The sequence below is a fragment of the Apteryx rowi genome, unplaced genomic scaffold (assembly GCF_003343035.1).
Source record: "Apteryx rowi isolate R43461 unplaced genomic scaffold, aptRow1 scaffold_14, whole genome shotgun sequence".
Lineage (NCBI taxonomy): Eukaryota > Metazoa > Chordata > Aves > Apterygiformes > Apterygidae > Apteryx > Apteryx rowi.
Window position 1 is genome coordinate 2,023,087 of NW_020447641.1, and position 26,592 is coordinate 2,049,678.

Consider the following 26,592-nt stretch of genomic DNA (forward strand, 5'->3'; position numbering starts at 1 on the left):
TCATTCACTCCTGCTGCAGATTGCCAACAGGGGTATTAATTGATACTATTCTGAAAATATTGTCTTACAGGGAAGTCTACTCAAAAGATTTGTAGAAGGGTATCAATTCACTAGTTACTGAAGAGCTGCCAAATAGCCAAAGCTGTGACTGAGCAACAGCTTATGTCATATCAGTGACTGAAGAGGCACATACACTTGAACAGCCATTTCCTCCCTTTTTAGTACTTAGAGCTTAACTTTCAAAAGTCAGGGATTCTCTCAAGTGCAGGAGTGCTCAAGCCAATGTCACACTGTGAAATTTCAGTCCCACTGCTTCCACCAATCACATTTTTTGGGAATTGAGTAGCCCTTGTTTTGCACTCTGCTATTGTAACTGCACCCAGGGCAACTCATTGTTTCTGCAATCAATCCCTTGTTTTTTCCAGGTTTGCTGAGACTACCAATTCACCTATTATTGGTGAAGATGAGGATGTTGCAGAGGAAAGAAAAAGAATTATGAATGGAGGGAACAAAACAGATATCTTACAACTGCAAGAACTGACCAAGGTACTATTTTGAGAAAGATGAAATAAACAACTTGCTGCTTTTAGAATGCACTTGAGCTGCGGATGCAGATGCATATTGTATTTTTTCAAAATCATCCTTGCACCTTGGAAAATAACAAATTTTTTTAAAGGCAGGGTTTGGTCTGTTATTTCACCATTTCCTTTGGTTAAAAATCAAACCACAAGAAATTCCAGCAAGCACAGTGCAACCCTCCTTGCTCACTCCCTTACTAAAACTTTTTTTTACCTCACATCATCCAACCTGTTATCTATTGAGTGTCCATTTCTACTACTAGTCCTTTTTTCTGCAATGCGTTTTTTCCATAGATAAGTTTTAATCTCAAGCTAACCATTCAGTTGCCTTCCCATTGAGGACTATAGTTATTGCTAACTAATCTTTCCAGAAACTGAAGGCATCTGATTGATGCTTTCAGAATGCATGCAAGCCTGAGATACAAAAATCCAAAGATCACACACATTGCTGGGATCACATGAACAGAGAATTGGAGTATCATTGTTTGGACTAACTTGCTGTATTGTTCCACTTTGATATATCAGAAATACTTTGTCCCAGTGAAATGTAAGGTCTGTCTCCTAGTGTTAAAGATATGAAGTAAAAGGCTGGACAAAGAAAATTTGACATTTTTAGGGATCATTATAAATGTATATATTGTAGGTAAATGTTTGGCTCTGTGGAATGCTTACTCTTTCTTTAAAAAATTTTATTTAGCTATCTTTTATTCTTGCCTTGGTTCTGAATTTGCCTCATCCCAATTGCATTAAACTAAAAGATTCAGAGGATTTTCTCTGCTGTAGATGTCTTGAAGCAGGATTTCTCATTTTTTCTGTCATTTTAGATTTATGCAGGTAGGAACAAGCCAGCAGTGGACAGACTCTGTGTTGGCATCCGTCCTGGAGAGGTAGGTTGTTCAATGGCACTAGAATATGTTTCATGGATCAAATCAGATTTCATGCTCCTGTTGATTTGCAAGTTGGAAATATTGAAGAATGTGATAAATTTTATAAATTAGTGCTTTGGTCTTCTGGGAGTGAATGGCGCTGGCAAAACAACAACATTCAGAATGCTTACTGGGGATACTGATGTGACGTCTGGAGATGCTGTAGTGGCTGGCAACAGGTAAGTGCCTTAAAAAAACAGACAATCTATTTATCAGGGTAGGACTGCCCAGATCATAGTCTCAATGACTCTCAGCATTTCCTTTCCAGTTTTATGTCACTGAGAGATACCACAGCTAACATACATTGGTACTTCACACTTTTAACACTGTTTGTATTGAAAAAAATGTGAGTAAGTTATAGTAATGCTAAAGATGGGACAAGGCAATCAAATCTGATCCCGTAACTGTACAAGGAGATTGCCAAGAGCTCCCAAACATAAGATATCCCATCCTACAGAGTACTTTGATCTCAGCTTTGGGACTTATCTCTGTTTCTAGCCACTTTGTCTACACAGTGCTGGCATAATACATAAGCAAATACATTGTGATACGGTATTTGTTTATGTTGGTTTAGTTTCGGGTTGTATGTCTTGGGTTCTTAGGTGTGGTTGGGGTCTGACTTTTTGTCTATTGCTGTGATTTGAACAATATCTATTTATTTGTACTTCTCTCTTCTTTCACTGCTACTACCAGCAGACAATGTTAGCATTGCGTCTTGCCTGTCTGCTCCCAGTGACCGTACCCTGTGATGAATTTGCTTGATTTTTTTCATCTAGAAATAAGCACCGTTTGCAAAGAATAATTTCTGCTGAGTAGCTGTTCAAAGAACTCTTCAAGTTGGCCTATACTTAAACAGGAAAATGGGTGAGGGAAGACAGGTTTCCACTCTTACCAAGACTCAGGTGACTTGAATGAGAGTATATTCTTTATTATACTGTGCAGGTGGATATTTTAATAGGCCCTTATATAAGGGAGGATTCATTTTCCTATTACAAGAGCTGTTGCCCCAGAAAAGAAAGATTTTATTTGAACTGTCCATCTCTGTCTTAAAGCTAGTGTTATAGATATGAGGTTCTTTTCTTTGATTCTCCAGTATATTGACCCACATCTCTAATGTCCATCAAAACATGGGATACTGCCCTCAGTTTGATGCCATTGATGACCTGCTCACAGGACGGGAACATCTCTACTTACATGCATGCTTGCGGGGGGTTCCAGCAGAGGAAATCAAGAGGGTAAAGCAGTCTTGCTTTTGACTTCTTCATAATTACACTGAGTATTTGTGGTGATTAACTGGGTCCATTTCATGGCTAGGGCCAGAATTTCCAAAGTGGGCTTGCCTCTTCTATTTTGAAGTCCTGGGAGTGGTTTCTATCATTTTGGATGGATAAATACCAGATTGCACTATCAAATCCAGGTTCTTAGGCATGAGTGATACCTGCAAAACTGTGGGACTAACTGTGGAAGGCTAAAAATGCAGCTGCTGTGACTCAGAACCGTGCTGGTTGCTGTTTTGTTCTCATCTTTGAAGTTGCTTATGTATGAGAAAGAAAATGTGAAGAAGATTCTAGAAGATAACAATGTACATTCTTGCAGTTAGGAAATCTATATCTGGGCCTGGGTTATGGCTTTACATCAAGGAATTAGAATTCCCCTCATCATCACAACATTTTTGGACCCCTCTCTGCTCCAATTCTAAAATGAATGTGCTAAAACCCAGGGTGCCATGTCTCTGACAGAAGAGGGATGTGTCAGCAATCCAGTCTGCTAATTGTTAGCTGTTGTGTGAAAAAGAGTGTCTCTCTCGTAGGTTGCTGAGTGGGGCATCCGGAAGCTGGGACTTCCTATGTATGCGGACCAGCTGGCTGGTACCTACAGTGGTGGCAACAAGCGCAAGCTCTCCACTGCCATTGCACTGATAGGCTGCCCACCACTAGTCCTACTAGTAAGTGCGTAGCAACATTGCTCTGTGATAGTGCAATATGACACCTCATTAAAATGTATCCTGTAAGAGGTACAAGTATGTTTAATGACAGTCCTTGCAAGCTGTTTTCTGCCCTCAACTCACATCTACTTCAATGTAATTTTGAGTTCTTTAATTTTGGAGACTGGCAGACATAGTTATGTTTTGAATGGGCCCTAAGCGATTATGAAAGAAAGATCTTCAGCAAAGAATGACTTGAGATAAAACCTATAATCCAAACAAATCTGATTTTAAATCTATATTGGTTTCAGTCTGCCTTTTCTTGTCAAATTATAACCACTCATGTAAGAGATGATCTTATGACATATATACCTTGCTGATTTATCCAGCAGAATAAATGTTTGAGAGAAGGATAGCTGCCCTTTTGCAACCTTTAATATCTCTGTAATAAACTACAGAAATTTAGACTAAACTATACAAATACTGAAATCTAGTTCTTGTTGAGTAAAACCTGATAGTTGCATAGTTCAATGGTAGTTCTAAATGCAATTACTTCAAAAATTATATATGTAGATTATACTGTAGCACTTTAATTTGTAGGCTAAAATATAACATTTTAATAACTTTTTGATATAATGGTTACTTGTGCAATTTCATGTGCCTTTACATGTATTCTGTCTGTACATAGTAAACAGACAGATTAAATGTTTTCTCATTGTTTTTCAAGAGCAAATGTTGAATGACAAATTTTTTCTCCCAGATTTTTTTTTTTTAACTACTGACTGGGTTGACTGATTTACACAGGACCAGATCCTCAGCTAGTATAAATCATGGTGGCTTCACTAGCTTCTTGGGTAGAGAAATGTGTCCTATATGATTATGTAAGTAAGAAGTAAGGTTATTTTTAAAACTAGACTTGATATAATTTGATGTAACTGCTACCATTTTTTTTGTTTTGAATCCTAGATGCTTTGGTAATGAGGTATCACAAATGCTTACAATTTTGGTAGCTAAGACCCCAGACTGTGGACTGCCTTTGTCATAATGGTCACTGCATTCTCTTCCCTGTAGCTGTGTCCTACACAGACAGCATTTTATTCTTACCTGTGATTTCTTGAATTTGTTTCCTTACTGTTAAAGACCGCTTTGTGCCAGAAGTTTATTAATACCCATTCTTTCTCAAGGCACACATGCTTTCTCAAGGCAAAGATTTCAGTAGGGAAGCAGTTATACACTGAGGCCAAAATACACAAAGAATCAATTCTAAATGGATTTGCTTTTCCTTATCAGCTTCTTTGACTGTGGCTGTCTTAACATTTTCCTTCCAGGATGAACCAACTACTGGAATGGACCCTCAGTCCCGACACCTCTTATGGGACTCTATTGTCAGCGTGCTCAGAGATGGACGAGCTGTGGTTCTGACCTCGCACAGGTAAAAATAGTTGGAGTTCAGGCAATTTACTGAATCCCAGAGCAGCTGAAGTTGAGTTTTATCTCAAATATCTGTTCTTTATTTTGAAAGTATGGAAGAATGTGAAGCTCTCTGTACTCGTTTAGCCATCATGGTAAAAGGAACCTTCAAATGCCTGGGCACAATTCAGCAGCTCAAATACAAGTAAGCAGATTTTTTTTATTCCAGAATGGTAGGGGTTTATAGAGACACTCAGCACACATGACATACACCCTTCTTAATACAGCCATCCTGTTTGAAGGACTAACCCAAGAGCTGTCATTTAAACAGACCCATTTCTATGTGCAACTCTGTGATATACTGGACAACTTGAGCAGACCTCATTTCCACTCTTTTATGCTACAGATCACTTCTGGAAGGCAAATACAGACTCCTTAAATTCCTACAGAGCTTAACCTTAGGCACTGTCTTTCAGATATTGTCAGTGTTTTCATAGCTGCTGAAAATTAATTTCCTTCCCTGAATAATGAGACCATCTCTTCACCCAACTCCCAAACCCACATCTGCTTCCCAGGTTTGGAGATGGCTACATTGTCACTCTGAAAATCAAAGCTCCAAAGTCTGGGCTACCTCCAGATCCGAGTCCTGCCGAGCAGTTCATACACACAAACTTCCCAGGGAGTTTACAGAGAGAGAAACACTACAACATGCTGCAGTATCAGATTTGCTCCTCCTCTCTGGCTAAGATCTTTCGGTTAATAATCTCCAATAAGGAAAACTTGCATATTGAAGAATACTCTATCTCTCAAACAACTTTAGATCAGGTGAGTAAAAATTAAAGCATCCCTGAGAAAGCCTATCTGGCAGGATCTGGGCGATGCAATGGGGATGTATCCAAACACCTGAAGGACCATACTGTTCAGTGTAGGGAATTATTCTTGCACTTCTTACTCAGGCAAAACTCCCAGACTGCTCATCAAGGAGGGAGGATCAGATATGAAATCTGTAACTAATTCTCTGAGTAAATAGGTGCCATCTGAAAGCTGGTGAGACAGCATTTCCCAGATTCCAGAGTTCACCCAACCCATTCCATTAGGAGGAGCAGTCTGAGCAAGGTCAGCTATTCAGAATGAGGCTTGTTGAGCTGGGAATAACCTAGTGCTTCTTTCCATTTATTTTAAATATGGGGTTTTGACAGTGTTGTGTCAGAGGTACTGCGGTACCCAATTAAATTATACACTTCTGTCATGCATTTTTATACAGGAGCAATTAGACACAAAAAGCCTGGAAAGTGCACTGGGGCTATGGGCAGCACACAGTCCCTGGAGGACATTAGCCCCATTTGCCTGCTTTTCAGAGGAGTTCAGGGTCTGCATATAGAATCTCTCTTGTGTGGGGATGCTAGTGAGACATCCAGGCTGCCTTACAGCTTCCCAGTAAGATACTCTGTCTCTCCCCCCCATCACAACCAAACTCGCTCATGTCATTCAAGCCATGCAAGCTTTGCTGAACCCATCTCCTGCTGAAAAAAAATAAGATTTTAGTTGCAAGCAAGTGCATCCAAAGGAGGGGAAAAAGTTGTAACAAAGTTTATCAAAATAAAGAAGAAACTAATGATCCCTGCTGATGTTCAGGGTTCTGATTCAGTAGATGCCTCTGGACTCCCCTTTCTGCCTTTTCCCTGCAGAAAGGCCAAGAGGTTGCAAACTTATAGAGCCATTCAACTAACTCATCTCAGTCAATGAGATGGTGACATTTGTCTGCTCTCCTCACACAGGTTTTTGTGAACTTTGCTAAACAGCAGATGGAGGATGAGGAAATTCCTTTGCATCCCCGTGCAGCCGGAGCCAGCCGAGAAGCAAAGGTGTCCCCTGCTTTGCCTCAACAGGCAGTTGCATAAACTATTCCTACAGCCACTAGCATCAAGAGTGTGCGCAGTGCAAGGATGTGCCATACCAGAGCAGTACAAGGGTAAAATAAAGGCTCCCATGCTCAGTATTATAATGATTTTTATACCTTTCTGAACACTGTGCTCTCAAGTCCTTAGCAACAGTGAACTTCTACTACTCTACAAGGAGAACTATGTACAATACATGCTGAAAGTGTCAAAGGAAAGGCAGGTGCTTGCTCTAGAACAAAATCCTCCTCTAACACAAGGTTCATCATAAGATAAAATGGAGAGGTCTTATTCCTCCTTATAAACGCAGAAAGACCATTAAAGACACCTTCTGTATCTGGCCCTTTTAAGCTGGTAGACTTACCATTTTTTTAACTCTAAATCAATCGCTACCAGTCAAAAGACCAATCCAAAGGCAGAGCATATTGCCCAGCTCAGAAATGGATTCCTGCAATCCTGAGAGAACACAGAACTACCAAGGTCAGAACATTAGTGCTGGCTGAAGGGGCTAGGCTGGGAAACTCCTTCATTATCATGCCAGGTGCCAATGCAAACAGACAGTTTTCTCAGCCAGAATGGGAAGAATCAACTTGGATCTCAGATCCAGGCAAGAAATTTGTTTAAAAAATATTTCTTTATGAAAATGATCTCATACTCGCTTATCTTATCTATTTCACTAATAGAAGCAAGAATGACAAAATGAGGATTAAAGGAAAGAGAGTATGTTCAAATTGGCCCAAACTTTTGTTGTCCCTTGGAGGCTTAGAAAGATATCCTTGTCACCAAACAAGATCAAATTTTTCTCCTTTCCTGTGACCTGGACCTCAAGGGGGTGTAAAGTTTGAATAAGGTATGTGCTGTCTGTCTGCCCAAAAGAAGAATTTCAGCCTGCTTGTACTTTGCACTATATTCAATGGGAAATCATTCAACATTTAGCTCTTTTTCTCTGGTTCACAGTTAAACTAGTGAAGAATGACAATACTGAAAACAAACTTATAATGATGTATTGCTTCAGTTATCTACCAGACCTCATCATTTTTAAGATATCTTCTCAGTGATAGGATGTGCTGCGCAAAAATAAAATCTGGGTCGTGTTTTTTGCTTTGTTAGGTTTTTTTTCTGCAGTTGATATAGATCTTTTTATTTGATGCAAGAACATCTTTGCTTTGTACTGTACAAAACATTATGAAATTTCAGTAACCAGCTTTAGTCTTCTTTTACCGTAATTATTTCAACTGAATTCAAAAGATAGGCTGGAATTTATTGCATATTTCATCCTTACAAATAGTTGCAAAAATCTTTCTATACATCTATTATAGATAAATAAATTAATCAGGAAGAAAACAGTATCTATGCATTCTCTTCATATTCTAAAATAGCTTCTGTAAAATGTTATTCAGATAGATTGCAGTAGTCTTTTTTTTTTTAACTAGGTTTGTACAAAACCCTTTGAAGTCCTACTGAACATCTTGTGAAAAAGAAAACACAGGAAGTCCAAAATGTAACTGATTTTTCTCCCTGACTCTAAAAATAGGAAGGGAGCTAGCATTCTGAGGACTATCAGTCACTGTGTGTGTTTACAAAGTGCATTAAAAATTATTCAGAGAATTCTGACATAAAAGGCTAGGTAAAATGTCCTTTAGTGTCATAAGAACTTGTTATATGAAAACAGGCCACCAGATATCACAGATACAGCATAGATTAGATCTTATAAACCTTATTTACTAGTATACAATTTACTGATAAAGAAGATATTTTTAAAAAAACGTACAGGATGTTACATCCACAAATACTTCTTATTTCACATTAATTTGGCAAATTATGGATTAGACTCAAGTTAGGTATTTGAGATATTGTCCACTTTATTCCAAGAATCACTCATACTCTTTGGTAATGTTATTTCTAACAAAGCACCTGCCTCCAGGTAGCACTCTCTCAATTCAAAGAAGGCAGAACATGCTGTCTTCAGGCCAGCAGGGCACGCTGGCTGAGCTGAGCTCTCCGGTAGCTAGCTGCTAAGTGCTCGTTCCAGCGCACTTATGTCACACTCTTGCTGAATGCCACTGCTAAATTTGAAGCTGCTTTTCAGCACAGGCTTCTCGATATCTCTGATCCATCAAAGGGGCCCTTGACTACCAGCTAAGCAATAGTCTTATTTTTCGGAGGTGCTCCTGAATTAGGGAATTCTTGAGTGTAAGGAAGTATAGCTTTCAAGCTATACAGTTTCCCCAAGCAGTAGAGATTCAACATGCATCAGAATCATCTAATTAATTCACTTATTTGGCAGGAGGTTTCTGAATAAAAAGAACCCATGAGCTTTTTCTTCTTGAAGTTCCGAGCAATATTCAAATTCATCTTTTTTTCTTACAACAAAAAAGGAATAATTGGCATTCGAAGACTTGGATAATCCTTGAATTCTCGTAGATAGGTGTAATGTTTATCCTTTGCCCAGATTGTCATCTGAATGAAGCAAAGCAAGGTGAACAGCCCCACTGGAAGGAAAGAATAAAAAAGATAATGTTTCATTATCAGAGAAAAAACATACTCTTTTATGCTGACAACACTTCGGGGAGAAGTACCAAAGCATTACTCACCTGGGACACACTGAGTCATGATAGTGAAACTGATCCATGTCCCAACCTGTTTTGGCCAAGGAAATGAAAAATATTTCTGGTGACAGCATTTGCATTTATGTCTCAATTGATCAAAAACAACCTTGTCCTAATATAGGTAAATAAAAAGCGAAGGTCAGCCAAATCAATTTCTGGTGTCAATAACCTTTAGCCAAAAAAGTGAACAGTGTCTTGTTATTACAAACAAAACCTTCATGTTTGCTTCCATAGTAATTATCATGAGTAAAATTTTAAGAATTACAACATAGTTTCCTTTCATTTTCTCTGCCTATTTTGTATTTGTTGCTCCTCCATCAATGTTAGGAATGGCAATTTTCTATGGCCGTAGGCCAAATGTTGTTCTCATTAACATCTGTTAATCTCCACTGAAGTCAAGACCTCATGCAGTCTTTCTGCACAAGAGTGCATTTTACCTTGAGTTGCACTGTTTTTAACTGCTTTTAAAATGAGCCAAGAGTTTGGTTCCTGATTAGAGGATATGAAGTGATTCACTGATTCAATCTTCTAAAGCAGCCACCACCAACACAAGTTATTGTATAACTCATGGAATTGGGGAAGTAGGCCTGGCAGGTACTGTTTCATACCCTAATTTCCCCATTTTTTTCTACCACAATATCTTCTATTCATCTGTCCACTATCTTCTGCATACTGCGATATCCCTGGGCTCTTTTGCGTTGTAAATCTCCCGTGCAGCTCCATTCCCTCACTGCAACACACCCACAGTGTTAGTCTCCCTGTTCTTGTTTGCAAAATGTTCCCTGCCTTAAACTCTCTCTGCATCTTGTCTAGTAGCCATGCTGAGGCATACGCTCAGGGTCTGGAGACTGTTTAAGGTGAGGCCCATAAATAATGCATCGAGGGAGGAGAGGAAGAACAGGTAAGTTCCAGTCTGCAGTGTGGTAGGCCAAAGAAATTTCATGGGGTTTAGGGGAAGAAGGGAAATGTACTGGACTGAACTGTCTTAAGGTTTCCTTCCATTTTTAACATACCAACAGAAATGAAAACACGCCCAGCAAAACTAAAATCTTAGCATCTAGTTTGAAAATACATACCTCATATGTGTAGTTAGGACAAGATACAAAGAAAAACAGCCATGTGAAAGGATTCTTTGTTGGATATGGGATCTTACGGGTTCTGGATCCTACAGATTAGAAAAAAAAATCATAAAAAGATATTGACACTTCTAGGTAAACTGTAAATTTCTCTAATGAAAACCCAAATCTGCCTACTCATGTGTCTCATCACTGCCAGTGGGACAAGCAGGACATGGGAAAACAGGATGTCTGCTGGACCCAGAAGAATAAATAGGATAACTGTGAGGAAATGCTCCAGGCATTAGGAAGACATCCACATAATATTTGCAGGTATGGACTTTGATCACAGTCACTCCCATAAGAGGTACCTCAAGTATGTTTTGGACCTCAGAAATTATAAGTATTCTCAGAGTGTCACGGAATTGGGTTTTGACAGTCACTGTTGCTAAACATAACATGTTTTGCAGGAGGAACCCTGCCCTGCAGGGAGATCTTGTGCCCCCTGTAGGAGCCAGTCAAATTACTTTTGCTTGCTCGCTGAAGCATAGCTTGTACTAGCACTGGAAGACTTGTTTCCTTTTGCGCTACCAGTGTAGTGCAAAACTCCCCCAGCACAATCTGGCCCTAACCAAGAAAACGTACAGTAAGTTAAGAAGTGTTATTTAACAGTCTGGTGGTGGATTCCCTGCACTGTCTGATCTCCCCTAGAATCCAATCTTTACTGTGCTGAACAGCCTACACTTCTACAGCAGTCATCTGGAGGGTATCAACACCCTCCAGGATCAGGCCTCTCATGAGAGTGTGTAACTGTGGAAGTGCTGCCTGGATGCACAAAAGTGAAAAATGATAATGCAATTTTTACCATCTCTCCGGAGGTCACTGAGGGCAACATGAATAGAAAAATTTCCAGCTTCACATAGCTACAAGAAAAGCCACAACAGAGTTAAAAAAGTGTGCTTCCCTTCTATTTACTCTTCTTCCCTTTGTTAGTTCCTGGGGTACTTTAAAAAAGTAAAAAAAATCTATTGTAAAACAAGACTAAATAATGGCAGTTAGTGTCTTAATAAATGTCCTTAACCAAGACTGCTGACTGATAAGAGGATGGACTATCTTTGTTTATCTTCTCTTCAAACGTGAGGCCATATCATGTTGTGCTATATATCTATGAGATTTGTCAGCAAAAGTGGACTCAGTGGCCAAAAGGTCGAATTTACTTCTTATACAGTCCCCATGAGATCTAAAGGTAGTAAATCAAAGAGGATAAAAGTAGATCCAGCGGATACTTGCTTTATCTTTCGATTATACTCATGTCTTTAAAAACACCAGAAAACTTGATTTGGACAGTTTTGGTATCTCAAAAGTTATTAAAATTCCAAGATAAATAACAGTTTTCTTCTCTGGAGATTTATTGACATGAATCATAAAACATAATTGACCCAACATCCTCCACTGCCTTTAAATAATGCTTCCCCAATCAATTATGTGGCAAATATATTGAAATGGCTCATTTATGTAATTATAGACAGTCTCCAGAGTCTGCAAAGCGTAATTATGACAGCAAATGACTGGTGGTCAGAATTCCTGGGTTTTATATCCAGCTCTGTACTTCCAGTTACATAGCCTCTTTATAAAATGAGAATAGATTATTAACTCATGGAAATTTCATGCTTGGAGGCTGCTTTGAGATTCTCCAGTCACTGATCATTAGTTTCTCAAAGCAAGTTAACAGATGATATTCTAAACAAGTTAAAAATGGGCACGTCTTTGTGGCTAAACTATTGTTGCTTCTGTAAGTATAAAATGGTCATAGGCACCATGAGAATGAACAGACACTGACTTAAGGATTTTGCTTCATTAGGCAAGCTGTAAAAAAAAATTCTGAATCTCTTTCCTTGGAATTTAACAGCAACATAATTCTTTAGATGGCCAGTTCTTAGCAATAAAGGAGTTCACAAAACTCACTGGCTTTTAAACACAGGACAGGGATACCGGATTGTTCTAAAAACCGTGAGAGATATTCCAGTAGATAAATAGCCCAGTCTTAGAATGGATGTTCAGTCAAAATCTTCACATTAAAAATGGACAGGTTTATCTGTTCTGCTTGCCGGTGATCAACTTCAGTAGTATGTCCAACTGTTTTAGTTTTAAGTACCTGCTTATCCTATCCGCTCCTCACACAACATAAGAAATAAAGAAGCACGTTTCAATATTTTATATTAAAAAAAAAAAGCAACAGACCTACCAGAAACATGATCACAGCAAAATTTATCTGTTTTTTCCCATAGGCTATAAAACAAAATATTTACTGATTATTAGGACTAATATATAACTGATAAAGGACTTTAATCATGCTGGGAGCTGTTTTGCTACTTACAAGGAGGGGTGTAAAGAGGATGATTGATGTAATAAGCAAGCCAAGCAGCAAATCCCCAGTAATACAAGCAGTTCTGAAAAATAGGGAAGTTTTCTTTGCTTTAGTATTTTTAATGTTAGGATACTTCAACTGTCCCATTTGTCAAGAGAAATCAATGCTATCTGCTAGACCAGTATTTACTGCAAGAACCACTGATCCTTCAAGTTATAGATAATACAACAAAAAATGACAACACTAAGTGTGGTAAAGTTGGAGGAGACAACAGGAAATAGCAGGAAAAGAAGTAGTGCTTGTAGAGTATGATTTCTTCTCAAATATCTCAGAGCTGTTTAGTTTATAAGCAGTTTTTGAAAATACGATCCTAGTATTGAAAATAAATTCCTCTTGTTTGGCAAGCCATTTGGCCAAAGATGCTGTGCCATAAAGACTGTATGTTAAAGATGGACTTCCTTTGCTAACCACAGAGACTTTATAAAACCTGACTTAGGCACTGTGGTCTCTTCCCTGCTTATTACTTTGTACTGGCCAATATCTTGCCCCTCCCCTTCTCCTCCATCCCATCAGTTTTCTTTCCTTCCCATGCTTTAACTTTTCCTCCCTAAAGTTGTCATGCCTGAACCTTCCCTCTGTCCCCTTCACTGTGATATCTTTAGAGTTCCTCAGTGGAGTTTGTCCTTTCACTGCTGTTCTTGGCTTTCTGTGATCCAGCTTCCATTCTCTAAATTCTGATAATACAGTTCTCGCTAGTAGATGTAGTGATCTATTCCCAACCAAATCTCAAAGTTTGTACTCGGGCTTTACCCACTGAAAAGCTATTTAGTGCAATGGTCTCTACCTCTTGGTAGTTTTTTCTGGTTCTGTCTCTTGTGTTTTTTTCTCCTGACACTCATCACTTCTTCAGTATCTTAATGACAGGTTATCTGCTCCCTCCTTGCCTCTCTGTGGGTAGGAGGGAGGCCCATTCTTGGCCCATTCCTCTTCCTCTACACTCTCACCTCTAGGTGCTCTTCTCTTACAGGCAGACTTTAACCCTTGTCCCTCTGTTGACCACTCATAGATCTGTCTCTCATCAGCTGAGATTTCTTCCTTTATCAAGCCTAGTGTCTCAGTTTCTAGTACTTCAGGGCATGTTTGGTTCGCACCTGGACTTTGGCAAGACCAAAACTGAGCTCTTTATCTTCCTTTCACCACTTCTTCTGTTCTTTTCCTCCTCTCATTCTTTCCCTCTTATTCTCTACTCTTGAGTAAAATACTGATCCTCTCAGTCTTCCAGATGACACTGTTTTCTTGGCCTTCCCATAGGCCCCCATGCCTTAGACATTTCTAGATCCTTCTGCTTTTTCCTTCACAGCTTTCCTTTTCTGCCCACACAGCCAAAACACCTATCCATCATTGCATTCCTACATGTCTTGACTGATTTAACTTCTTTTCTGGCTTTGAGTTTTGCAGCCTTTTTCCACTGTATATACCAAAACTGCATTTCTAGCAATAATACCCCCAAAGTGATTACCTCAGCATCTGCAACCCACACGAGCTGCTGGCCAAGTATCTGACTGCATTTTTCTGAAAATGCTGCTGTGAGGGGTAACCGCCCCCGCTGCTGCAAGTAGTTGTATCAAACATTCTGTTGCATTTCCACCTTCTTTTCAGAATTAACTGAGCCACCAAAGCGCCCAGAGACCTCAAATAAAATGGAGGCCCCTTTGGGTATGGCATAGTAAAAATATATAGTACGTCCTTGTTCTGGAATTAAGTATTAATGGACAACTGATGAGAAAGAACAAATTATTAACCATTAATTACCACTCTAGTGGGACAAAAGGGCAGAGAGATTAAGTGACTTCCCCATAGTGCCTTCTCGTCTTCCCAGGAAAAGCAGCAGAGCTGGAAGAAGAACTCCAGTTTTGAGCATTTTAGTCAGTGTCCTATCCACAAACTATTGCTTTCTCCCTAATGCTAATTTCTTCCACCATCATCCACAATCTACTAACTGCTGTACAAACTTAGATGGAAGCACAATTTGCCCTGAAAGGCTTCTAATCTTGGAATAGCATTTTATGAGAAACCTTTCCATAAGTTTGGGGCTTGGCACAGGCTGGGTCATATGGCATGTATTTTAGTACAGTAAAATTAAATAAATAAATGGTTTCTGTAAAGCATCTTTTAAACTTGGCTCAGCTCCCAACAATACATGCTGTAATTAAACTGAACAAGTATTGTTCATCCAAAGAACATGATTTACTGCAAGAGCATCAGATATAAGAGTTTTAAGGTGAGTGGAGTTTGCTGCTGCTAAGGTCCTTAGCAGGAATACCATAACCAGCCAGCTGCCACTGTAAGCCTTACTGCTCAGACAAAAGCCTCCAGTGAGATTCAGGTAGGAACAGCAGAATACATGCAGACTTATAAGCTCACTTGAAAGAAAGAAATTGTTTCCATGAATCTTCTATATTCCAGGTACATGTCAAAGCTTTACAACAGTGCTTTATAAAGAGAGCTCGTATATCATCAAGTTCACATATTGCAAGGATCCCATATATTCTTCCTAAGTTTTTAAAGCTCTGCATAGATCTCTAAGGACTTCTGTCTTCTCTATTCCAATTTATCTTTCCTCTGATGATCAAAACTATTTTTAATGCCCTGCCTACATTTATTCATAGCTAGTATGTACCCCTTCATTTGTCTTGTTTTAGTTTAAATAATATTTCTTTAGATCTGGTGTTTTCCTTCCTCCAGACATGATCATAGAAAGCAACAATATCTCTTCTTTTTATCCATGAAAATGTTCAATAAAAACAGTCAAAAGATGAGTCTTTGAGGAATTCCACTGGTAATTTCCTTGTTACTAATTGTCTCACAGAACCTTTTCTGGCACAACCACTGTCATCTTTCCTCTAGTTAGTTCCTTTGTCACCATATAATTTTTGTATTAATCCCTATCTTGCTAACCCCAAGCCAGCCCTTTACTAAAATCCAGATAAATCAGATAAATCCAGATAAAATTCCACCTTACCTTTACCTAAAAAATCATGTATCTTAGAAAGAATGATACTACGTTAGTCTGGCAAGACCTGCTTTTTGTGAAACCATTCTCCATTTTACTGCATCTTCTACTATCTTTTTATTTATTTCTATTTCTTTTTGGTGAAACAAAGACAAAGGGTGAAAATCACAAATCTCATCAAGTCCCTTCTCAGATCTCTGCTTACCAAGATCGCTAAGTGTCTTTGTTTAGAGGTAGCTTTTCATTGTTCTTGGGAAATAAGCAATCTGCTATGTATGTGATCTTACACTTGAAGTTAGAAGCTTTATCTACCATCTGTATGTGAGATAAAAAAGGGAAGAGGGTGTGATATTTTTCTGACTGGTGCAATTTGGGAGTAACACCATTGAAGTCAATGAAATTATAAAAGTGAATCAAACCCAAGCACTGCTAAGCAGGAAGAGAAAGAACTATGAACAACTTCACAGATGAAAGCCAATACCATGAACCTGAGAAGGCAGAAAAGTGTTGAGAATGACTGGTAAAAATGACAATTTTAGCAACTACAGTTTGTATGGTTTGAAATGAACAGTTGTCAGAGATGGCAGGGAAAAATGAGGATTTATCACACTGTACAGATTTTTTTTCAAAGTAAAGTTTTTCGATTTTCATGTATCTGCTGCTCAGCATGCATTAGTTACTACTGTGTCAAAAACAAATCTTAACAACCCATGCATCCCTCTGCTTCAGAAAACATTGACAGTAAATTGCTAGGGAGGATTCTTTCTGAAGGCTACTGCTTAGCTATAGACCTTCCTTCCATTCAGAAAGCAGAAAGCATGAAGCCAGAATTATGGTGCTGCTGCACAGCTGTAAGGCATTAGCCACAAGGTAGAGCTTCAGCTGCTGGGAGTATCACTGCCGTAATATAAATTCCAAGGGACAGTGTAAATACAAAGTGTTAAATACCCAAATGTTGATATTATACTATGTGCTTTTCCAGCTGTAGATGATCATCTGCTGTATTCCGGAGTATAAAACATATTTTTGATCAACAATATGTATTCTGTTGTGAACATTTTTTAAATTACCACAGTCCATGCATAACCACACAGTCTATTGCACTGCCTTGCGGGCATCTAGGAAATAGGAGGTCTGCATCTTAACAACCACGGTATGCCACAGCAGCACTGATAACATTAGGGTGTGCTCCTGAGCCACAGGAAGAAAATACAGAACAGCCAAGCCGCTTTGTGCTGGAAAAATTAAAGGTAAATTAACAGTTGCTAAATGAAAAAGAGACCATTGGGGGAAACAAGGTGCAAAATAACTGCTATAAAAAGCAGATTTTTTTAATCAACCCTCCCAACAATGTACTTGTCTCTACTACCTTAAAAGTTGAGATTGTTACTAAAACCTTCATACCCAGGGGGCTACCTGAGTGAAAAGAAGGGAATGCTGAAGGTATGAAATGCTAAAAGAGCAGTGAGAAAACTGTAACATGAATAACAGTATGGCAACATGTGGGTTATACAATAGCAAAATTACTCTAAGAAATCTTTTAAAAGAACCACAGATTTATGGGTAAGATTTTCTGTGCATTACTACAAAAGCCACACTGACAAATCTGTGCTGCAGCAGCAGAGCATAGGGTGGCTAGGTTCGATATATAAGGGGGCTATGGATAGATTCTGTCACAATTTACCTTCACAATATTCCTCAGTGGCATAGTCCCATGGGAGAACCGATGAACAAATATTGTTTCAATCAACCTTTTGATGTAGTGGAAAGAATGGCAGATACATGCCAAGCTAGAAACAGCAAGACAAAAGCATTTAAGAATGCTTAAAAAAACCAAGTGTGGCAAGACATTTGGAATAAAACTACAATGCTAACAAGAAATACTGCTCAAGGCCTGCAAACGAACTTACTTAACTACTGGATGTGGGCTTGATGTAAACCTCTCATCCAGGCCATAGACAAAAGGCATGCGGAAATAAAACAGAAAATAGATGAACAATGGACCTGTATATTCTATCAAAAATACCTGCAAAAAAAGAGAGAATAATTAGACAGCTGAATCAGATGGTGGTTGTGCTTTGGTTTCTTTGTAATAAGTAATGCAGTGGGATAAACACCTCCACTGAGCCAGAATGGCATTTGGAGAGGCAAGGAGGGGATAGCAGGTTTGGGAATAGGATATGAAACTTGCAGACATGCATTTAAATCATTTGCAATGCATTTGCAGTAATTGCATAGAACTACAGCCATTGTCAGTGCAGCTGACACAATCTGGGTAAGAACAGGTTATCATGGCAACCCAGAGCTCCTGATAAATGTGCATGCATGTTACATTTACACAACTGCCCTGCTCTTGCCCTCAAAAACTATTGCTTTATTTTGGGTCAAAATGAAATTTGGTGAAGAATTTATCGTGAAAAAGAGGAACTTTGTTTCTAATGAATGAATTTTGTTTAAACTGGAAACATGTTTTGTAAGTGTTCACATATGACATCATTTATATGAACAGGTAACATAGCACATACATGCATGATAAACATGTATGTGCTGTACATTTATACAGACCTGGCATCATTTTGTCCCAGAAAACAGCCAATTCATTCTGTATTCAAATAAACTCTTGTTTAAAAAAAAAGAGAGAGGAAAGCAAAGGAAGCTATTATCTAGCTTAATTTCATTTTCAAATGTATTTCTTAGGAACATCACTTTAAATTGAGGTTGACTTTGGACCAAGCTTTAATAGTTTCATTTTCCTCTTCTATAACAGAATAAGGTAGGTCCATACCTCAATTATGGAGAAAGAAGGGAAGTTTTGTGTGCTTCTGTCAAAAAAAAACACATTTCACTGCTTTCTAACATGTTTAGAGCTATTTTGACACTCAGAACAGTTGTATTATCATCAACTTCTGTAATAGAATCAGCATTTTTTCTGGCAAAGGTATGATTTGATTGTAGATGAGAAGTTTGTCTTTTTATTTCATCAAACTGAAGTATTTCTTGGCTTACATTTGAATGAAGTAGCTTAAAGGGCAGGGAGAGCAGAGTGTAAATGAAGGACGATGAAATGGCGGAAGTTGACTGGTGTTACTCTGCACTGTGATATTTCGATGTATATTAATGCATGTGCACCTTGAATCTGCATTGTCTTTATAACTTTTTCCTGGTTTTTGGATTGCATAACAGCTGCCTGTTTTATCAGCAGAGCATCCAAAGTAACGACTGGGGATTTAGTCTTGCAGAATAATCTTTTTTTGTTTGTTTTATCTTTTATTAGTATTGTCTTTGCTATTTGTCATTAACACACAAGATATTATTAGTGTTGCATAGCTAAAAAATGCTAAATGTGCCTTTAAATTACTGGATACCTTTCCCTTTGTGCTGTGCTGTTTAATTAGAACTAGTGGATAGTATGTGCATTGTGGAGTTTCTGAAGACCTTTAAAGGTCACCTCACTGCATAAACAGCAGTGCTGTATCACCTGCTGAGTGAGCTGTGATGGAGTGAGCCTTTGAGTTAGGAGACCAAATGCAGCTTTCTTGGATGGCTGCTAATACTGCAGAAATGATCAGCTGTCATAAGCCTGCCATTAGCATCCTGGGGCGGAGCTCAGACAGCTGATTTTACTTTCATGTATTTTCCTGCTAAAGTCAGTTGAATTACAGAAATGTAAAACCACTCACATGCCTCTTTGCAGGAAAACTCATAGGTGTATAATCCTGATCTTTGAGAGGAGAGGTCAGAAGTTATATAGGCCCTGTGAACCAGATCCTCAAAGACATTTAGACACCTAGTTCCCAGTGATTTTGCATTAGACATCTAAATCTGTGTGAGAACCTGCAGCTTAGTTCAGTAGAGCCAGCCTACCCTGCAGCAAATTTTCACTGCTGCTCTCCAGGGGACTAGGCATTCAAAATATTCTGTTACTGGTTTCTCTGGTTAAATGAACTGAAGTGATGAGGATTCATTGCCTGCATCCACTATTAGAGCAGTTATCATGCAGAAATATTGGAGAGAGACAGAAAGTGATGTAAGGATTAATAATGGAGAAATATCCATTAAAATGTCTCCGACTTGTAGTGTAGCTCACCATAGTCCATCCTATCTGTGGCCCTAAATCTTTAAAATATAAGGTAGCGGTTGTGCCAACAGGGAGGTGCTGCAGGATTTCCTCATCCCTCAGGGACTTTCCTTCTGAGAAGGAAAGAAGTAGTTACATCTCAGTGAAATTAAAGTCAACTTTGGTAGCATCTTAGCCTTATATTGTACTTTAACCAGTCTGTGAAACTCCTTGGCCTGACATGGGTTCACTGGAATCTCAGTAACAAACTAAAAATGTTTGTATTTAATTTTGATTTACCCCAGTAATCACATATAAGCCTTCTTAATCACATCTAGACAGGAGAATTCTCAATCCTATCTGCCAGCCTAGCTTACTAGACTTGCTTCTTCATTGCTACAGAAAAAGTTGCTGATGGGTAACTGTCCTTTAGTACAGGTCACTGACCTCTTAGCTGCATGTCCATCTCCTCTCTTCCCCTCTTCTCATTGCTCATCACCAGACACACCGAAGCTGGGATAAGCTGAGATTGGAAGGCCCTCCTACAGAGCTTTTTATTTCCTCCTTTCTTTCCAACCAACTAACTATGAGGTGATTCCACAGGACTTTGGCTTTTCCCTGGGAAAAGGAGGTAAGACAGAGATGAGGCTCTCTCTCTCCCTGCTTTGTAACATCTCATATATTCAGGATGTTTCCAGACACTTACTTTAACTTCCCATGTTAGGAGTTCGACCTACAAGACACATTCCAGCTTTACGCTGCTTGAGCTGGTGCTCAAGCTTTGAACTCCAGGATTTGGGGGAATCACCAGAAGCCCAGCATTTTCTTATAGCAAGTCTCACAACATAAGCCCTTTGAGGGGTCTGACAAGGTAGATATTTGTGGAAAGAGATAGGATACTCATGCTCCTGTTTGCCATGGATAGATTCTACACAATGAATTAATCTCTACCAGCACAATTTTAAGGGACTGTATAAATCAAATTATGCTGAATAGAAGCAAAAACAAAGAAAATGCTACAGTTTATATTAAATGTTAAGATGAATTAACACAGTTTTGCAATTAGACTTTCTTTTGTGCACCAAGGCAATGTACTAAGAGGCTTCTATTAGCAATACCTATATCTAAATTAATCAAGTCAGCCAGCTGGCATCAGCTATGTCAGCAAATCCTATATCCATAGTAATGTATTTTGCATCAGCTTACTCCAGAAGAACTGTAATTCCTGCCTGAGATCAAAGGATTATGTGAACTGACAGCTATAACTCATAGCCCATCTTAGCACTCCCAGCTGAGCATCACTGTGGGGATCATTTCAGTGCAGCTAAGGAAAGACAGCATCTAGATTCCGTGCTGCTTGTCTTCAAAGCAGAAATGCTCAGGAGTTAGCAAGTGCATTAGAACAATGTCCAGACTCCTGAGTTAATTACCAAACACCAAATACCTGGGTGGAACTCTGTTCAATACTTTCAAAGAATTAAATTTGTTCTGGATTCTCTTCAGCCTTCGCAATGCTAATTAGCATAGCTGGAAACTCATTCTTAAGACCTAATACCCATGCAAAGTACACCTTTTATGCCAGCTCCCTGCTCAGAGCTTTATTACTCTAGTCCTCACAAGTACTTACTTGGATCCAGTCTTATCGACTGCCTTGCTGGATACCACTGAGGATCTGCAAAACCGTATAGAATTGTGTGATTTACAATACTTGTTTTTAGATTATCAACTATTATAATGAATGCAACACAATAAGATAAGATTTAGTTGAAGATTTTTAGGATTATTTATTTTATCATGGAATGTGAGAAATCATGAGAAATTATGTAGCAGGAAAAACACAAAGATGTATGAGGATAGTATAAAGAAAGATGATTTTGAAATCTCACTGTGATCACATTCATGTGCAACTTGCTTAGCATTATGTGTGTATACACCACATTCCAAACTATGTAATTTCCTCTTATTTATATACTTGGTATTCTAATATGATGTGAACTATTGCAAAAGTTATACTCACATAATTTATGGAACATCAGTCTGATTTCCCTAATTGTGGCATTTGATTCAACCTAGGCAACAAAGAATATTATACATACAAAACATATTTTGAAAGATAACTGTTCAAGACTATTCAAGTAGAAATGTGAATTTGACAACAATATACCTTTAACTTTCTTATAGATGGCTAGGGTTGGTATGGATGTTTCAAAGTACTTCTTACAGGAAAAGGAGAGGATTTAATTTGTGGCTCTTGTTTCAGAGACAGCTACTGTAGCAGTGATCAAAGGTGAGCACAACAGCAAGGACAGACTGAAGGGTTGTGAGTGAACAAGGCACAACTGGCACTGCCTTAGTGAAGCAGCTGAAGTCAAGCTCTTTGTCTAAGAGCTCTTTCTGAAAAAGGGTTGTACTCTGTAGGCAGAGTGAAGAAGGGTGCATGATTGTAGCCTCTTCAGTGACCAAAGAAAGGCTATCAGGAGATTAAATACTTTTTGCAAACACTAAATTTACTCAAGAAAAGTTAGTAATTTTTCAATAGTCACCTACCCTTTTAAATATATTTTTGTTTTACCTTATCTAGGAAGCATAGCTGTTTCTTTGTCTTCCAGTCAAGGATTTCCACCTGAGAGAAAACAAAATGATAATTATTAAGCAGAAGTGGCTAACTTACTTATTGATCAAAATACACATATGCCAGGGGGGCGGTTCCTTATGTTATGAAAAAAAAGGAACAATAAAGGATAGAGAGTTAGTTTTCACAGGAGTCAGTAAGGAACAAATTTACCTTCAGAATTGTTATGATTTACAAAACTAGAAAGACAATTTGACAAAGAATAATAATGTATATGTGCATATATATGCATGTAAGCAAATATTTTGAGTACATACAGCTTGAAGATTCATATGCATTGTTTCCAGAATATGATCATTGTGAAGAGAATGGAAAACATTGGCAGATATATTGAACAGAGCAACTAAAGATGCAGAGTTCAAAAATCCTTTAGAGGTTGTAACAGGAATATTAGTGATACTCTTACCTCTTCAGATCACCTGCATTAGAAACTACATATTAGCATTCCTAATGCCTATCAGTAGTGTCATCACAGCTTGGGAAAGGATAGAGTGGGATTATTTCTGTGATCCTATTAGATTTTGACAGAAGGCTATGATTTTAATTGACAGCCAAGCAGAAAAGTCCTTAGACGTTTCAAAGCCCAATAGCAGCAGGGTAGCAAAACCCAAAATACATTGGTCTTTTAATTTAATTTGCTCTCATCAAACTCTTTGTAATGGAACTTTGTGGCATAGCTAAGAGAGAACGTTCAAAGCTTATCTGTCACACCAGATGACTGGGACTATCATTACTTAGTACCAAAGAGTTTGTTGCGTTTTTTAAATAAATGCCTAGCATTAATTATGCTTGGTATTAACTGACCAAGAGAAGAGATTAACATTAAACTTTAAATATGATTCCTAACTAAAAATAGAAGTCACAGTCCAGTATCTTTCTAACAGGGTTGCTTTGAAGAGATCACTTGGTAAGAGTATCTTATTTCCGTCTTGTACTTGTCCTAAATTGTTCTTCCTTTGTTGGTGCAGCAATAGAGCACTTCAGCTTCAGCCAGAAGTATGAGGTCCAGCCTTCACCACAAGAGATACTAATACAGTGATATGCTCTACTTGTGCATTGTAAGATCTAAGGGGGGGTTAAGGCAGGTAGGCACTTTTCCTTCTTTATGATGCATAATGAAGGTGTGACAGGTTATTGGGATGTTACATTTTTCTCTTCATTCTTTATGTTTGAAATACCAGGAATTTCAAGTTTTACTATCTCCATTTATGGAAATCTCCTATGAGGAGCAAGTGAAATGGATTCCCTTCTTATAAGGGTATTCTAAAACTACAGCATTCTGACTTTTGCAGTCCACAAAACAGGTGCTGTGGAGGCTCTAAACCATTTTGCATCCCTCCTGATGCCGAGCTGCTGCAGGGGTTATTGAAACCTTTGGTGTATCTCAAAGCTCTTGTGTCAGTGAATACCATTGGGCTACCCTATAGACTGCAGCAGCACCCACAGCCTTAGCAGTCTCCTTCTCATGACGTAGCATATACATATTGGACCAGACTCCTCCAGAGGCAGATTTAGTCTATCAATCACTTTCAGTGTCTGTACTAGAGATCTTCTCCAGGCCAATTACAGAGTGTTTTTTATGTCTTTCTGCCACCTACTATCTTTTAATTGGGTTATTTTCATTATGCACAGACTGAAGATTGTAGAGCATTTTCTTTTGTTCTGTGGTCTTCCTGGGAGTAGTTGTACAGAAATGTAGAAGTATCTCTCTGAACTTTTGAAATCAGTGTGAAAAACTGACAAACAAATCAGCCAAGACCTGCTGCACTGCTGTTTGGCTCCACTCCAGAGTGTTTCTTTGAAGTGCCAGACTGGCATAACTGCCTGTACTGGCCCATTTCTTCAAATACCTAATGGGAGCATATAGGGAAGATGAATCCAGATTCTCCTTGGAGGTGCGCAGTGATATGGCAAAAGGCAATGGACACCATTTGCAATATTCTAATCAGATACAACGAAATTTTTTTCACCATGAGGGTGGCTGGACATAAGAACAGGTTGCCAGAGAGGATGTGGAATATCCATCCTTGGAGATATTTAAAACTGGACCAGACAAGACCCTATGCAATCTGATCTAGTTGCACCTGCTTTGAGCAGGAAGCTGGACTACATGCCTTACAGAAGTCCCTTCCAACCCGAATTATTCAATGTTTCAATTTTTTTGGACACTAATTTCTGAACTTAAAACATTTCAGTTACTTTCAGTTACTTTTAAGAACTAAGCAAATACCACACCTCTTTCGTTTTTCAGAAAGAGGAACAAAGGAACACAGCTTTAGATTCTGCCCCAGTCCATGGAAAGCTGTGCAAGGACAGAGTGAAGACAGAGTGAAAACAAGGTAAATGTTTCTTCTAATTATCATGCTTCTTAGCTATGTCAGAGCATCCCCACAGTGTTTAGATGTTCCTTGCAACATAGAAGAGACAGAAAAGCCTGATCCAAGTTAAGAAATATTATCTTTTCTGAACGTAATGGCCAATCACATGAACTCACATAGCACTAAACACAGTGTTTCCAGTCTTCACAGCTCAGCACCAAGTCAGTTAATGTATTGGTTGGCAACAGTTTTTAGATACCCAGCAATCTGTTCTTGGAACATTCACTGATGGGTATCATCCCTTTCAAACATAAACTGTCTGGCTAAGAGAATTTTAATCTCTATGTGTTTTCAAAGCATTTAGCACAATAGGGCACTGATAGTTGGCTTGCATTAGTGCAGTATGACTGTTACAGTCCACTTATTTGGTGAATTTTTAAAGGCCTTTTAAATTACAGCTCCTCTAAGGCTACTTTTAATAGAACTCAATCAATAATCAGATCTGTGCAAGATACCTGCAGGTTAAAACTCTTTTGGAAGTGACTGCAAATATACCCCTTCAGAGTTTAGAAGATAAATTTGTTGTAGTGCATAAGGACCAAAGATTGAAATTGTCTTTAAAAAAGAGGAAAATGTTTGTTTGTTTGTTTGTTTTGTCTAGAGTGGGTAAAATGCAAAGAAAAATCTACAGTATATGCAGAAAGAAGTACATTCAACTATTAAACTTTTATTCATAGGAGAAGTTGTTTATCAGTGGGGAAAAACAGTTGAGTAGACACAGTGTTTAAAAACAATTTTTAAGATACAATTTCCCTCCTATAGGATTACAAAAATATAGTTGATCTATGCCCCCCCCCTTCAAAGCCATGTAAAATGCTAAAATGTCAACAGACCTTCAAAACTGATGTGACAACCATTATGGAAATACCGACACACTTATCACATCTGTGCATCTTGGAAGTTTTATTTGCAGCCATTTGTACTCAGGAGACTCAGTAAACTGTAGCTTGGTGAGATTTTGTGAGCACTGACATAAGCATATAATGTATTGATTTCTTTTTAAATTACTCAGTAAAAAATTGCTTATTTTACAGTCTGGGAACCAACCAGACCAAAGTAAGAGAAATGCAGAATGAATTAATTCTCCCTGAACTTTTAGAGTGCTTACGTTAAGTCAGGTTCCTTTAATGTGATCACTAAAAAAAAAAAGTCCGATGTTTGCCACAGTGTTAATTAAATCAATCATTCTAAACATCTTCCTTTTCCCATGGAATCGGTCATTTCCTTCTTCTCCTTAGACTCCTCTGGTATACTGTGTTGTTCCTGAAGAAAGTAAGCATGCCTTAGCCTGATCTCACACTAGGGCAAATCAAGAATAACTTTCTAAAAGTCAATGGGCTTAAGCCAAAGGGAAATTGCTGTAAGTGTAGTTATACTCAAAACTATGCTTATGCTGCTGGTGCTACAATTGACTTTTAGTCTGAAACATCCTTGCATCGGAATGTGAGAATGGTTGCAGGGGATGAGGTTAAGGATCCATCTAGAATGGTGTTGTTTTTTTCTGATGTAGCCAACAACAGGTGCCTCAGAAAGAGTAATAAAACAGGGCAAGAATGTAGCAATGGCGGGGGCGGGGGGGGAATGGACAGACAGACATAGAGATCAAGATTCTCCTGCACCAGAAGTGTGCCTTTGTATTTAATAGCTTTTCATGGATTTTTTAATTGGTTTATTCACTTGCTTTTTAAACTTGTGTAAACTTTTAGCATCCACTTTGTCCTGAGGCAAGGAGTTCCATAGCTTA

The 26,592-nt window shown here is 38.5% G+C and overlaps 2 protein-coding genes across 2 annotated transcripts in view; one reads left to right on the top strand and one right to left on the bottom strand.

The window, feature by feature from the left end:
* ABCA4 (ATP binding cassette subfamily A member 4) overlaps positions 1-6,739 on the top strand; it is a 75,514-nt gene extending 68,775 nt beyond the window's left edge. The window contains exons 41-49 of the mRNA XM_026057578.1: positions 426-546; positions 1,403-1,465; positions 1,577-1,683; positions 2,598-2,739; positions 3,315-3,449; positions 4,757-4,860; positions 4,951-5,043; positions 5,414-5,663; positions 6,617-6,739. Of these exons, the coding sequence (XP_025913363.1) occupies positions 426-546; positions 1,403-1,465; positions 1,577-1,683; positions 2,598-2,739; positions 3,315-3,449; positions 4,757-4,860; positions 4,951-5,043; positions 5,414-5,663; positions 6,617-6,739 (1,138 nt within the window). The remainder of the gene's footprint in view (positions 1-425; positions 547-1,402; positions 1,466-1,576; positions 1,684-2,597; positions 2,740-3,314; positions 3,450-4,756; positions 4,861-4,950; positions 5,044-5,413; positions 5,664-6,616) is intronic.
* Positions 6,740-9,100: 2,361 nt separating this feature from the next.
* On the bottom strand, positions 9,101-22,458 carry TECR (trans-2,3-enoyl-CoA reductase). Its single transcript, XM_026057505.1, has 12 exons — positions 22,411-22,458; positions 21,856-21,907; positions 21,466-21,510; positions 19,869-19,972; positions 17,692-17,807; positions 17,466-17,571; positions 12,778-12,850; positions 12,646-12,689; positions 11,266-11,323; positions 10,422-10,510; positions 9,331-9,376; positions 9,101-9,228 (listed from the first exon to the last, which is right to left on the bottom strand). The coding sequence occupies exons 2-12, from the start codon at positions 21,869-21,871 to the stop codon at positions 9,101-9,103; spliced, it is 825 nt and encodes a 274-aa protein (XP_025913290.1). The 5' UTR covers positions 21,872-21,907; positions 22,411-22,458.
* Between the last annotated feature and the right edge of the window lie 4,134 nt (positions 22,459-26,592).